The 14,273-nt window shown below is 39.9% G+C and overlaps 1 protein-coding gene and 1 long non-coding RNA gene across 4 annotated transcripts in view; one reads left to right on the forward strand and one right to left on the reverse strand.

The window, feature by feature from the left end:
• Positions 1–252: 252 nt before the first annotated feature.
• On the reverse strand, positions 253–7,705 carry LOC146689528 (uncharacterized). Its single transcript, XR_014915968.1, has 2 exons — positions 7,640–7,705; positions 253–2,705 (listed from the first exon to the last, which is right to left on the reverse strand). It is a non-coding gene; the product is annotated as an uncharacterized LOC146689528 (long non-coding RNA).
• The window catches only part of LOC146689529 (fatty acyl-CoA reductase 1), a 65,910-nt gene continuing 59,110 nt past the window's right edge, over positions 7,474–14,273 (forward strand). Inside the window, exon 1 of one of the 3 annotated variants that reach the window (XM_085436587.1) lies at positions 7,474–7,772. In XM_085436587.1, coding sequence (XP_085292713.1) covers positions 7,764–7,772 — 9 coding nt within the window. In that variant the 5' untranslated portion in view covers positions 7,474–7,763. The other 2 variants (XM_085436585.1, XM_085436586.1) reach the window with 2 other exon arrangements.

Below are 14,273 nucleotides of genomic sequence, written 5' to 3' on the forward strand. Positions count from 1 at the left end.
ATTTTTCTCTGAATGAGAATCAAAGAGCCTAAGAAAAAAACAAAAAACCTCCTTTCCTTCTTCTGCTGAGGGACATACTGATAGTGTTTGAGTGAGCAGAGGGACACAAGTCATTATGTTTGCCGTTGTAATCCGTAATTACACACGCACTAAGCAGACTGACTTAAAAACACAATCCAACACAGAGGGTTTGAAATGGGAGGAATGGAGGAATCACCAGCCGGGAGCAAACAATTGAGCTTTTTCAGTCACTTGTAAAATGCCTCAGTTACACACCGTCACATCACACCCATTTAGTTGGACTACTCCTTTATTTTGTGACTTCAGATTTGAGCAGAAGCAGGGAAACGTGTGTCTTTTTTTGCTCTGCCTTTGCACAAATCACTGCTTTCCACATCTGAGCTGTCTCCATCGAGTCAAACTGTAAGTAGTTTTCTAGGGAAATTTTAAAAAGAAAAAAAAAACCTAGGGGTGTGTTAAAGTGTGTGTTTGAGAACAACAAAGACACGCTTTCGCACCACAATATAAACCCCGACAACCTGAGCGGCTCGGTATCACTGTGTAGTGTAATAGCAGTGTGTAGACCCTGAACAAATATCTCTATAAATATGACTCGGTGTACTATTGATGGTCACAAAGACTGTAAGTGGAGCAACTATTTTTATGAAATGCAACACTATGAATATATTAACTTTTGCAAAAATCTTGTTTACCTGTATGATATTCTGAAACGCTGTCAAAATAAACTAAACTCTTGACACAAGATGGGAAATTTCTTAGGATGTGCCGCTGTGTGAGTCCTTGTGGATGTATGGATGCTGTTTTTGTTTGCTCTGTTATGGCCGCAGAGGTTTCCAAATGCAAGATTTGATTAATCAACAAATAAGTTTTATATGTAAAATATTTTTAAAAATTGCCCAAAAAGGAGAGGGGAGTCAAGCAGTTAAATAATGCATAAACCAAACCACTAAACAAAGGATAAAGTAGATATGAAGAGTATAAGAGATTCCGCTTTGCCTTAATTCTTAATGGCATGGATTCAACAAGGTGCTGGAAAGGTTCCTCAGAGATTTTGGTCCATGTTGACATGAAAGCATCACACAGTTGAATCTTCTGTTTCACCACATCCCAAAGGTGCCCTACCAGATTCACATCTGGTAACTATACAGGCAATTTGAGTACAATGAACTCATCACATCATGTTCAAGAAACCATGCTCTGCACCATTACGTCAGTACTGCCAGCCTGAACAGCTGATACAAGCCAAGATGTTTTCCCTGTTTTTGTGTTGTTTACCCAAAATTCTCATCCTTCATCCAAATGTATCATCTGAAATTCAAACTTGGATCAGGAAAGATTTTTCCAATCTTGCCAATTGTAGCTTGATTTCTTGTTCACCTGGTGTGATCTTCTGCTGTGGTATCCAATCTGCTTCGAGGCTCAATGTACCTTTGCTGTAATGAGTGGTTATGTGAGCTGAACTTTAGCAGGTCATCTTTCACCACGTCTGCAGGACTAAATGAACTGATTTACTCCCATGTGACTGGTTGAATAGATGTTGTTAATGATCACCTGAATACACAGTGCTGAGCCCATCAGTTTACCAGAACACAAGTTCGCATGTGGAAATGTTCTTTAAAAAAAAAGAAGAAGCTACATTTTCAGTGAAAAAGCTGCAGTTAGTGAATTTAAAGTAAACTATTTGAGTCTGCCCTGGTCTAAATCAGCTGACTAAGTGATTTATTACATCGAGTTCTAACTCAAACTGTAAATATAAAACAGCAGTTACTACCTTCACAGCTCTATCTGATACACATTAAAATTGTAAGTTTACAGTCTGCTATAAACCATGTATTCATTGTTTGTGTATCATTCATAAATTATTTAAGCAAACCGTTTTGCATTGATTTGCTCTATATTCTGCAGTCTGCCTCTGCTCAACTCTTGCCTATGAAGTGTCTCAGTTTGGCCACATGGAGGCGTCTGGTAACCAGATTGTAATCTAACAACAAAACTACCGAAGGAAATAGTCTGGTGTTAATGGTTTTAACTGTTCATGCTAATATTTTTGTTTTTTTTTTATTAGAGATTTCCTTTCATATGCTGGAGAAAAAATGAAATAGAATCTGCTCCTTCTGTTCTCTGTGTGCACACTTGTCATGTCTTCACTAGAGGTCAGTGTAGGCCAAGCTTTCATTTTAAATGCTGCTTGGTTTCATAATTGTAATAACTTACATAAAGTTATTAGTCAGACATCTCCTCTTATAAAATGTTTAGAGGATTTCATCACCCAGTGGGATATTATAGTTTCATAAACGACTGTCTGTCACATCATGTACCACATTCTTGGCTCAGGACAGCATTTTATGGTTTCCTAAAAGCACTACACATCATCCAGGTGATATTTTGGTCTTAAAACATGCACATGCACAATATTTCACTCTCATAGCTTTGCACTTTGGTGTCCAAGGTATAATGATATCACAAAAAAGTCATACTTTGGTTAATAGGGTGTCTCCAATGCATATATAGATGTTTGCATCTTGCAGGCAGGAAGAGTGTGAGATGATGCACCGCAGGGGCGGGACAATGAGCTCTCCTGCGGAGACAACGTTGGTCGGGTCTTCCTGCTGCCAGCTGGAGGCTGCTGGCTGGTGTGTGTATTCACCGCAGGAGCAAATCAATCCAGAGCCGTAGTCGTGTCTCTGCCGGGAAAACAACAAGCTTAGCACAGACCTTAACAGCCTGCTCAGCTCCATCTAAGGAGGACAGAGATGAAAGACTTCCTTTTAAATGCTTTTCAAACAGTACTTAAAGTGGACCTATTAAGCATTCATTCCAACTCCATATTATTATTTTCTAAGACTATTTTTCAATGATTTACAGTTCAGAAAAACTGCTGCCCTACAGTTCATCCTGTCTAAGAAGAGCTGCTTCAGAGTGAATTAATGACTGTTGTAAGGGTAAATAAACAAGCAAGACTTTACTGATGCTGGGCCTTCAATGAAATTCAGTGATTTTTGTTTTGTTTTTTTGTTAATAGTAAAAAAACAAACAAACATGGGATGTGGGGTATGAACATTTTTCAGCTTCCAAGGTGGGACATGCTGTTATAAGCCAGCTCTCTTCTAATTGGCTACCACACACAAACAAAAGGTCTGAACAGCAAGTAGGTGGAGCTTCAGAGCTTTGCGCTTCAGATTACCATATAAGGGCTATCCTCTCTCTCTGACATCATACAGAGCCAAGAGTAGAGAAAGCCATCTGAAGCTGGAGCTTTTGATTCAATAGGATTATGTCTCCATGCGCAGACCTCGTTATTTGAAATTTTGGCTCTGTTTAATGTGAGCTTCCACCTTTACAACAATGCATGTATAACAGAAAATAATAGAGCAAGAAGGTCCTCTATTCAAAAGCCTTCCGAGTCTTGGGTGCGTGCACGTTCGTCCTCTGTTTAGTCACTGAGATAATCTGTGATGCTAAACTTACCACAGATGTCAGGTAAAGTGTTTACAGTGCATAGACTAGAGCACCATCCAAATGCATTTACCTATGATTGCATGAGCAAATGTGTTTTATAGTGCTTTGATCGGTTAGTAAGAAAAGAAAAGTGCCATTCAATTTCCTTTTAAAGGAAATCCCATCCATTTATACATGGTTAGGCTCAAATCACAGTAGAACACCTAAATTGTATAAGAAGATAATTTCATGAGTTGAAATTGTTCATTTAAAATGCACGCGTGCACACACACACACACACACATACACACTAGTAACACTATGCCTCACAGACTTGGATCTCCACATGATGCCTTAATGGTATCTTTAAAACACACACTAATGCAGTTGCCAGCAGGCATGAGTCAGATATCTGCAGCAGTAGTATTTGATGGATGTCTCCGGTGTTCTCCAATCTTTCTGTAGCTTCTCATCAGTATTAAATATACTGCCAGTAAAATGACTGCAGCGCAATGATAAATCAAAATGACTTTGTCCCTCATTAGAAGTCAGGGTTTCAGGGTGTGGCTCTCAGATTGTTTCACTATAGCCCTGAGCGTCATAATTGATACTTAGCTGGGAGGTGTGTCAGTAATTGTTTTGGTACCTAAAAGCAGGTTATTCCTCATTTCACAGTATTCACAGAGCTCTATGTGAGAGAAGCTGTGAAGCCTTCCAAAACAGAAAAGGTCTATTCCTTCCCTCCCTTAAGTGGACAGATTTTCAGAGAGTTGCAGGAAAAATAATGAAGTCATTTTAGAAACGGAAAAAAAGCTGGAAAGTTCTGTGTGTGCGTTATTTCATGCAATCCACCAGCACCATCTGTGAAATGTGTTTAAACCACAGCTTTATATATTGAACATCAGCAAAAATTGACTGCTGAGATCTAAACGATATGTTGCATAACCGGGATAATCTATAGAAAAGGGCTGGGGCAGAAGAAGGCTGTCGTGTTTTGTATCCCTGTTATCAAAAAGGAGAAACTGTCCTGTTACAGCCAGCTCAGCCGCCACATATCCTGCCAGCGTGTGAGAGCCACTTCGAGGTTTGTGGGTCAAAGCCCAGTTTGCAGCCATTCTCTTTATGAATCCTGACACAGTGGTTTTAAGTGGATTTGACTTCACATCGTGAGGGGACACATTAGGGACAAGGCTTCCACTGAATGGAGGTTTCCACTCACAAGCGTATGTTCGTGCATACCATACATTCTCATGAGCCAGACCTATTCAGTGTCATAACACGAGTCACATCATCCTGCATTTACGCAAAGATGTAGGATAGGAAATGACAGTATCAGCTGGAGCTTTAAGTATCTTGCTGTGAGAGGTATTTCAGTATTGAGTGATTAGTGGGTTTGTTATGAGGGTTTTTTTAAAGGCTCAAAATTGCTTTTTGGTCAGAAGATCACATACACTCACAGTGGGCGTGAATATGATGGTAAGTTTGGAGTTTTTATTTGAACTGTTCTTTAACGAGTTTAAAAAATGAAAGAATTGGTTCGACAAGTTTGAATTTATTTTGGTTTTTCTGTCCTCGACACATTGTCCAAAGTATACATACATGCTCAAATACATGTCCACACCCCCATTAATATTTGATGAAATCTCCATTACCAAGTTACACCTCAAACAGATGCTTTTGGTTGCCATCAACGAGGTTCTGGGATAGTTCTGGCTGGATATTTGAACGCTCTTCTTGGCAAAATAACTGGAGTTCATTTAGTCAGTTAGTTGGTTTTCTGGCACTCACCTGAAACTTTTAAGCATAGTCCATAAATTTCCGGATTAAAATTTAGGACTGAGGTTGGGTATTTGAGAAGGTCATTCCAGAAGTTTCATGTTATCCTCCTTTATGTGTTGACATCATTCTCTGTGGACAGTGACGCTGGTGTCCCAGCAGTTTCCAGCTCATGGCATGCTTGATCTTTGCTAGTTCTTGCATTGTTCCCTACATCGTAACCAACTTTCTCTCATCTCAGGGTAATAGCTTGGTCTTCTTTCAGACCTTGGCAAAGTAGTGACGCATCCAAATAACTTGTACTGACATGCAAATGTTTGAACTTATTATCTTGGAATCTGCAGTATTTTAGAAATAGCTCCAACAGACCTTCCCAGCTTCTGTAAATCTACAGTTCCTTGTCTTAGATCTTTACTGAGTTGCTTGGACTTTCTCATTGTAGAAAGTCAGAGTCAATACATTATAGAACCTTCAACACCACTTATTAAAAGATTTAAGTGATTGTATGTATGCATTTGAATCTGCATGTATACCTTTGACCCTATGTGAACAAGAGGGAACAAAAAATAAATTCAAACTTGTGCACCCAGTTCTTGTTTTTTAAAGTTATTAAAGGTGTATGCTGGACACACAATAGAAATAATAGTTCAAAGAAATTATCAAAGATCCAAATTCGCCATCACATTCATCCCCATGATTTGTATATGTGAACTTCTGCTGACAACTGTAGTTAATAAAGTTTTTTTTTCCACATTTTGATTTTGTAGCGATTTACTAGTCGATGGGTGAATCCTCGCAATGATGTCTAGACAAAGCAACAACTGAAATAATCTGTTTCAAAGGTTATTTGGATAAAAAGCGCAGAGTAGGAAGACAATGACATCAAACTAAACTTGACGGGAGTTGGGAAGGTCATGTTCAAATAAAATATGTCCTTCACATGATTAATGCCTCTCAGCATTACTGTCCTGTATCTTTGTCCCACATTTAGTCTGCTGGGATGTGGACACTCTGCTCACATGCCATAATTTCCTTGTCTGCTTTAAAACCCTGATAAGAGATATGACGCACAATCCAGTGTGTACCAAAAACACACAAGGAAGCTTAGATCTTTTAATATAATTCAGTTGTCTTTGGAGTCACTGAGAGAAGAGTGCTGAACAACCTGAGCTCAACATAAGTGATAAAATGTCAGGTATCAGGTAGGAAAATATTTTCTACCTACTGCAGTTAATATAAACATATAGGCTGCTGAGACCCAGAAGAACAAAAAAATAAATAAATAATTATATTTCCTGTTTTCTGTTTGATGTAATCAGAGGATCTATGATCACCCATTTGGTGGTTGTGGGCAGGGTTGTCCTATTTTCATGTTTCATGCAAAAAACCACAATTTCAACACGATTTCAGTAAGGTTGAAATTGAATTGATAAAAACAGGATGTGTATAGCTTAATGCACTTTTAAGCATGTACATACATATCATGAGTTCCATTAATTGACAGGATAAAACAGGAAATCAAACTCTTAGCTTTTATGTGTGGGATTGGTTGTGAATTAAATTGAAAACATTCTTATTTGTGATGGCTAAAAATGTCAGATGTAATGTAATTGCTGGGTCTTAGGGGGACATAATGATTCACCTCAGTGCACGGAGAAGACACATATCCTCCTGGGAACCTAGAGAAAGGAATCTTTACATTGAACTTATTTTGTGATTTCCTTCCTCTTTGGCACTGAAAGAGGCCACCCAAACACATGAGATATCAATGAAAAGTCCTGTATTTACTACATCAGGACTTAGTAAGGTGGCTCAAATAAATCAAAAGACATAGACCAAAAACAAATGTCCATTACAGAGGACAAAAATGCATAGGTCGGTTCTCAGGAGGATTTTGTATGCACAAAACGTTACACTTCTGCGTAGTTGGAGCCATCTATATTTATTATAAGTATTAACTGGTTTGTCTTTTTAGTATATATTCTTGCTATTACATTTTCTTGTGTTTTGCAAGCTACATTCCCCATTTCCCATAGTACTAATCTAGCCATGAAATCCGTCAAATCGTTCACAATTACTAATATCCTACTTTATTTTTGTGTCAGTCATGTATCAAAGTTTTTAATCTGATAACTCACTACACAGCTCTCACTTTCTTTTTTCAGCTACAGATGACTTGTGCATACCAAGCATGCTACGTTAACTCCCCAGTTTTTTTTTAATGAAATTTGGTGTGGCGCTGGCTCAGCGGCTCAGCACGCAGCAGGACCGGGGAGGGTCACGGGCTGTGACACGCCCTGCTCACTCAGAGGCTCATATTGGTGTAGCGGTCTGTCTCTCTGCTCTAGTCTGCAGATAGACAAGCAGGCAGTCTGTCGACTTTATAGAACCGGGCTTTTCTTACCCTGGAGGTATCCTGACGAGCCAGAGCCAGGGGCGGCCGGTGGGAGGAGGCAAAGAGACGGCAGCTGCTGCGCCGCACAGCCTCTTTGACAGCTTCAAGAGGAAGCATCCACCAGCACCGACCGATGTCTACGGTAGGGAGCGATTTTCTTCTTCCTTTCACGCATAAGCGACCGCCTTTTCACGGTGAGTGGTTGATAATGATTTAGGGACGCGGTGGTGTGTCGTGGCACGCCGCTGGCCGAGCATCTTATACCCGTTTTGTCGGATGTGGGGTCGGGACTGAGCATCAGCACGCCGGGGCAGAAAACGCTCAGAGGGTCCGTGTGAACAGCCAGCTGCTACATTTCGCTGTGTTTTCGCTTTTTGACCGTGATGTGTTTGAGTGTAGAGGTGGGGGTTGTGTAGGGAAAGAGAGAGCACACTGTTAGCACGAAGCTGTAGCCGCCTCCGAACGTCAGGGTGTGGGTAGCGGGGCAGAGGGAGCCGCAGTCGGCGTGGAGCATCTGCGGAAAGCCGGCAGCCGATAGTGCCAATTAGACAGGAAGTGGGAATGCTGGGTTTCATATTAAAACAATTTAAAAAAAAAAAAACTATGGCTTTATAGCTAACCACATGTAGGATCCTGTTAAATAATTTCATTTTAATTGTTTATTTGTTGCTTTCTGCACATTTTATGACATTGTACTGAAGATGATCAGATTTGGCGCAAATATACCATCTGTTACAGGTAAACACTTCTGCCTAAATCTGCATATTAAGGTTAAAATTTATAGTCAGACCACACCAGTTGATTAGAAACTGAAAAGTGATGGTTTGAAGTTTGGCTTTGTACACTTTGAGTCGCTTCACACTGGCATAAATAGTTTAGATCGACTCTTGAGTTACACTGCTCATTTAAAATAAATAAATAAATAAAAAATATATATAAAGAAAAAAAATATATATATACTGTTATTAGCTTCAAATCCCCAAATATATAGCTATGTGTACAGCAGAAAGGAAATTGGTGCCTGAGTTTCTTAGATTTATAGTGTGCATATGATTTATTTGCTCTACTTTTTGCGCATTAATGGTCTAATTTTTATTTTCCTTTAGCTTTTTTGTAGTACCTCACAGTACTATCTGTCTATCTAATTAATTTGTGGTTACTTGGCTTCTTGATGCCAAGTAATGAATCCTGAACTCTGAAATTTGACTTTCAGGCAAAAAATATCCAATAGTCTCTGTTTCCAGCTTGTCAGATGTTAAGATCCCTGTTAAATAAAAACATTTATAGTTCTGGAGTGTTTGATCATCACCTTGGCATGCCTTTCAGTCCCTTTCTTTGTTTGCTTATTTAACTTTAGTTATTTGGGTTTTGGCTTTTAAATTATTATATTATTTGGACTAAAACTCAATTTTTAAAATTTTATTTTAGTTTGCAGAAGTGTGCTTAATGTTAATTTAATAATTTTAGGTTATTTTCAGTTTACTATAATAATCTTGGGATTCATTGATTGATTAAAAACAAATAATGTTGGTACCCTACCATTTTTTTCCCCTGTTACTTATTTTTACTTTGAAATCTTACACCGGAAGTAAGTGCTTGTGGAGCTCGGTGTCTTGACGCAGTTGAAGTGGAGAGCGTTTGCTTGATTTGAGATGATGTAAATTCCGTTAAATTGCTGTGTGTGTGTGTGTGTGTGTGTGTGTGTGTGTGTGTGTGTGTGTGTGTTAGCTTTGGGTACAGGTAAGAGACCCGGTGACGGTCACGTGTTTGTGTGGTGTGCCATGTGGAAACGACCCACTTCAGTCCCCTCCTGTCTGCTCAGGGGTCTGACTGGGATCACTCTCCACCATGCGTCAGTCGGTGGTGACCAGCTTGTGTTCAGGGCCTTGCTTTCTTTTATTATTATTATCACTTTCCGATTTTTCTGGAGCCACTTGAGCGCACATCAGAGCCCCGTGAAACTAAATAAACTGAGTACAGATTCCCTTACAGATGTGATTTTTCTGCTTTCAGGCTGGAGTACATGAAGTTTGTGAATTTAACTGTCATCGCCATAGAGAGTTAAAGGGACAGTTCACCCTGCAATAAACAAAAAGTATAATTATATTAAAGATATTTGACCATTTGTCCCCAAACCTTTATTGATATCAGCCTTCTCTTAACTATTATTACACTAAATGGCACTCAGTGTGTGGTATTTGAAAACCTCTCTAACAGCGTCCCTTTCCAGAACTCATCACCAAGTTCGTCAGAAAAAACAGCAAAGCTTGTTGTTGCAGTTTCAAGTAGGAACAATTTTCTTTTTTAATAAACTACACCCAGTAAATATGTCACCCTATAGCTATTGACTAGAGGCTCAGTCTGACCAAGGTAAACATTAGTTCAGCTGTTAAGTCAGCCAGATGCAAGTTTCTGCTGGTTGGTGGAAGAAAATAGTTCCCACCTGAAAGTGCTCACAACCAGTTTTTTTTGTTTGTTTGTTTGTTTGTTTTCTTGGTAACTGTATCAGGATTTCCAGTGAAACACATCGCTGCTGAATTTCTCCAGTGCATCTGTTTTTGCACTTTGAGCACTTCATGAAAAATCTAATGAAGAGGTGGGCCATCTTTAGCTGTAGTCATTATGATTTTACGTTTTCCATTTACTCTTTTAAAGTTGGTTTTCAGCTTTTGTTGTGAATATAGTTTAGTTTCAGCAGGTTTCTAGAACAGTGGATTTGCTTGTTTTACTTTAGTTTTGATTAATTTCAGTGGTAGTTTGACAGCAAAGGTAGTTGACTTGTTTTAAACTTTCCCTTATTTCTTTAGATGTTACAACCTCACACACAGACCAGTTGTACCACGTATATTTGACTCTGCCACCATCTGAAAACAGACGCTCTCTGCAGGTATGCAGATGGTCAGTAGCTGCCCACAGGCTTCCCGTGTGCTAACACCTCTGAACCATAAATTCCCCATCGTGCGCTTGTTAAAGGAGCTTTATCTGTCCATCAGGCTGCTTACTGTGTGTGAGTCAGAGAAAGGCACATAAACAGCTAAAACGGTACTAAATCATGACATCTGCCTAGCTCTTTCTTTTAATACTTATTTTTATGTGACTCACTTGCCTCTCCCTCGCTGTTCAGTATCCACTCCCCACACAATACCAAGTCTTTCCATGACTGGTCAAACAAAAAGTTGAAGATGGCAGATAAAAATCAGATATATCTGATATAAACACCCTCCTGTTTGTCCTCGTCGATCATATGCAAAGCAGATTATAATACTGATTTCATGCATTATGAGAAAACCAGTTAAAATCATTCATTTTTGGGTTGAGGGGGGCTGTCCCCTCTCTGAGTCTTGCATCTCCTCATGGGAGCGTGTTTTATTTCGTATCTTATCATAACTTTCTGGCGTAAAGGACGACATGAGAAGCTTCTTGCACTGATTTCTAAATTGGGATCACAAAATGAGTTCTAATTATCTTCAAGGGATGGCCTATATTTGGCTCTCAGATAAGCGTTAGCTGAGTGTGCACACCGTGTCCAGGAGTGTGTGTGCGTTTAGACAGTGTTTATGACTGCAGAAAGGTAAGGCCCGCTGCCTTCCTGCATTTGCAGTCCAGTTTGAAATCACATGTATGTTTTCTTTCAGCACATACTTTAAAATGATCTTGATGCATTTTGTAACACAAAAAAAGAAAGTCCCTCATGTAGCTTCCGGATTGCTTCATGTGTTCTTGCAAACTTCTTTCTCAACAGCTGCTTTACACTTGCACTTCTTTTCTGCCCTCCTTTCTCAGGTATCTAATAAATCTTTAAATGCTCCGGAGATGTGCTTCTGCTCTTTCCAAAACACCTCCTCCGTGCATGTGCATACCACAGAGTAGTAGTATATGGCACACTAAGCCTACTTGCATGCTGGAAGATGATTCTTTTGCTTTCTCTGCAGTTTTAAGAGGGCTTTGATATAAAGTTGTGGTCTGAGGTGAGGGGATTGCGCTTCCTCTTTGGCAGATAAGCGGGTCCCGCACGGCCCTAAATCTCTTTATATTGTTAGTGTCGTCAGTCAGCCTGGTGAGAGAGAGCCATATTGAACATTTGATCCTGCTTAACCATTGTAACCTGCAACATATCATGCATTCACCTCTGGATATTGTGAAGTGTACCAGTTAAAGTGTGTAGGTTAATTTGTTCCAGGGGAACACTCAAGACCTTTAAATGAAGGAAGGGGTGTTCTTTCACATGCAATCAGACTCGGACACTGATCTCACATCTAACTAGGAGATGAACTGTACAGAAAATGCTCAGTTTGGTTTTGTCACGGGTGCTGCATGGGTAAAGCATGCAGGAGGCAGCACAAAGGGAGATCGACCATTAGGGTTAGGGATAGTTAGCTGTACTCTTGGTCATCGCACAGACTTTGCTCTTTGGGAGCTGGAGGGCTAAAGGTTGTTTAATGGTAAATGGCCTGTATTTGTATAGCGCTTTACGTTTAATGCTCAATGGGACTCCACTGGAAATTTGCCTTCTTTGTTGCAGCGCTGCCATGTGATGCCCACAAAAGCTTGTGTGCAACTGAGCCATAGCAAAAAGCTACACTATGCTTTATGTCTCAGGAATGACAACTGCCTGGTTATGCATGAAAGTTCTTATGATTAATTTTCAGGGAAACAGAGCTGCATCAACTCAATTTCACTGCGCTTTCTTTAGAGGTCTTCTGAAAAGGGGAACACAGCCTCAGAGAGGTCAGTTAATTGGTCGCGGAGCCATAAATGTCCACACAGTGAAACATTTTGTGCCAATCTATCACCTAGACTGTGAGACTCCTTGGGGTAAACAGGGACTTTAGCATTTGCTGGTGGCATTAAATAATACATTTTAAAAAAGAATTGTCACTTTGTGGCAGTTCATTCTAATTAGAACAAAAGGGACTGCCCTGAAATGAGTGTTTAAAAAGGCTAACAGGAAATAAAAGCTCATCCTGTTGGTGGGTGTGCCGTTTATCTCTGTCTATCTGCATTCATTCATATCCTCTGACCCATCTGACATCTTCATTTCATGGCAACAACAGCAGCAGCTTCATAAACACATAAGAGGCTTCATCTTTGTGATGATTTGAATATGTGGAAAACTACAGATTGCACTCCTTTGATTACTTGTGCCGCCTTTTCATCACAGTAGGGTTCAGAATCATGCAGTCATACCAGCTAAGCCAGTGCAAGAACTGGTGAGGAGCTAAAATGCTTTTGGCTATTAAATGATAAATGCTGCAAAGGAACACTAAAAGAAGCCAAAATCCACCCATCTCAAACTGTATCTCACAGGCCAGCAGCAGCCCTCGGCAATGTACTGCGCAGCCTGCGAATGAATGAAGAAAAACTATTTTGTGTTTAATTGAGTCAAAGTTCAGTTCACAATAAAATACATCAATGCAGTATTGTAGGCATTAGTGTGTGTATATAGGGCAAACGGCATCAGGGAGGGCCGGCCATGTACTGCTACCAGTTAGAGAAACAGAAGAGCTCCAAGACGAGAGTAAAACACAAACTATCGGACAGTTCAGTCCCATAGTCCCATCCTGCCCACAGGAGAAGGGCATGAAAGCTGAAGGCTCTGCCTCCCATTCTACTTTCAGAAACTCAAGAAACCAAAAGTAATCCTGCAGCCCAGGAGCAAAGTGCTCTGTTGGGGTCATTTGTATCTGCATGATGGGGAAATGAGGGCCAAGTCACACTGGGCTTCCTAGTACTGTGTGTCAGGTTAGGAGTAGGGCAGCAACAAATGAATATTTATGTATTCAACTAATCAGCCAATTTTTCTTTGATTAGTCAGTGATTATTTCAGTAACTCTTATCTCTGCTTCCTGTGCTTGTATATTGGTTGTATATCATGTCTCAGATGGTGTCATGTTCAAAACCAATTAAACTGATATATATGGTCCAACCCATAGATTAACTACCTAATGTTAGGTTGAAGAGGTTTACCATTCAAAATAAACCTTAAGATTAATGTGAGGGGGAAAAAACAAACTAGCTGTTGTGCTGTTCGCTCTGTTCTTCTTCATTAGTATTGACTGCAGTCTTGGCAGATGATAGAGGCAATTGTGCCCCTTAGCTTCCTTACATAAACACATTTGCGTGGTTTTAGAATATGACGCGTCAACAATGTGTTGATGACATCGACGAATCGTTGCAGCCCTGGTTAGGAGTGTAACCGCCTTTCCGCAGCTTGTCATGGTCTCCAAAGCAAGTTCATGTTTATTAACCAAAGTACCGTTTTGGAGAATTACTTTGTTTTGCAGGCGCATTACTTTTTTGCATAATGTCATCAAAACATCTGAATCCCTGGCAACAAACACCGAAAAGTTCCTTTTAAAGATGCCAAAAGACTAAATAGTCTAAAAGTAGCACACCCCTGTGACAGGCTTAATGAAGAAGACATGTCCCTGGTTTGCCCTTTGTCATAGGAATACCTGAACACGTCTGAATCAGTGTTTGGTGCTTTAAGGCTGTGGATGGTGAGGATAAATGTCATTTACCAGTGTTGGGTGTAATGCGTTACACCCAACACTGGTCCTCAGATTAGCCTCGCACTGAAAAAGAGATGTAGGACCAAAAGGGTGGAATCCTTATGTTACTAATTCTCTGTATTTTATTTTAG

This window comes from Copadichromis virginalis, linkage group LG17 (assembly GCF_057382275.1).
Source record: "Copadichromis virginalis isolate Kocher_CV1m ecotype Utaka linkage group LG17, C_Virginalis_male_GT1.1, whole genome shotgun sequence".
NCBI classification, from domain to species: domain Eukaryota; kingdom Metazoa; phylum Chordata; class Actinopteri; order Cichliformes; family Cichlidae; genus Copadichromis; species Copadichromis virginalis.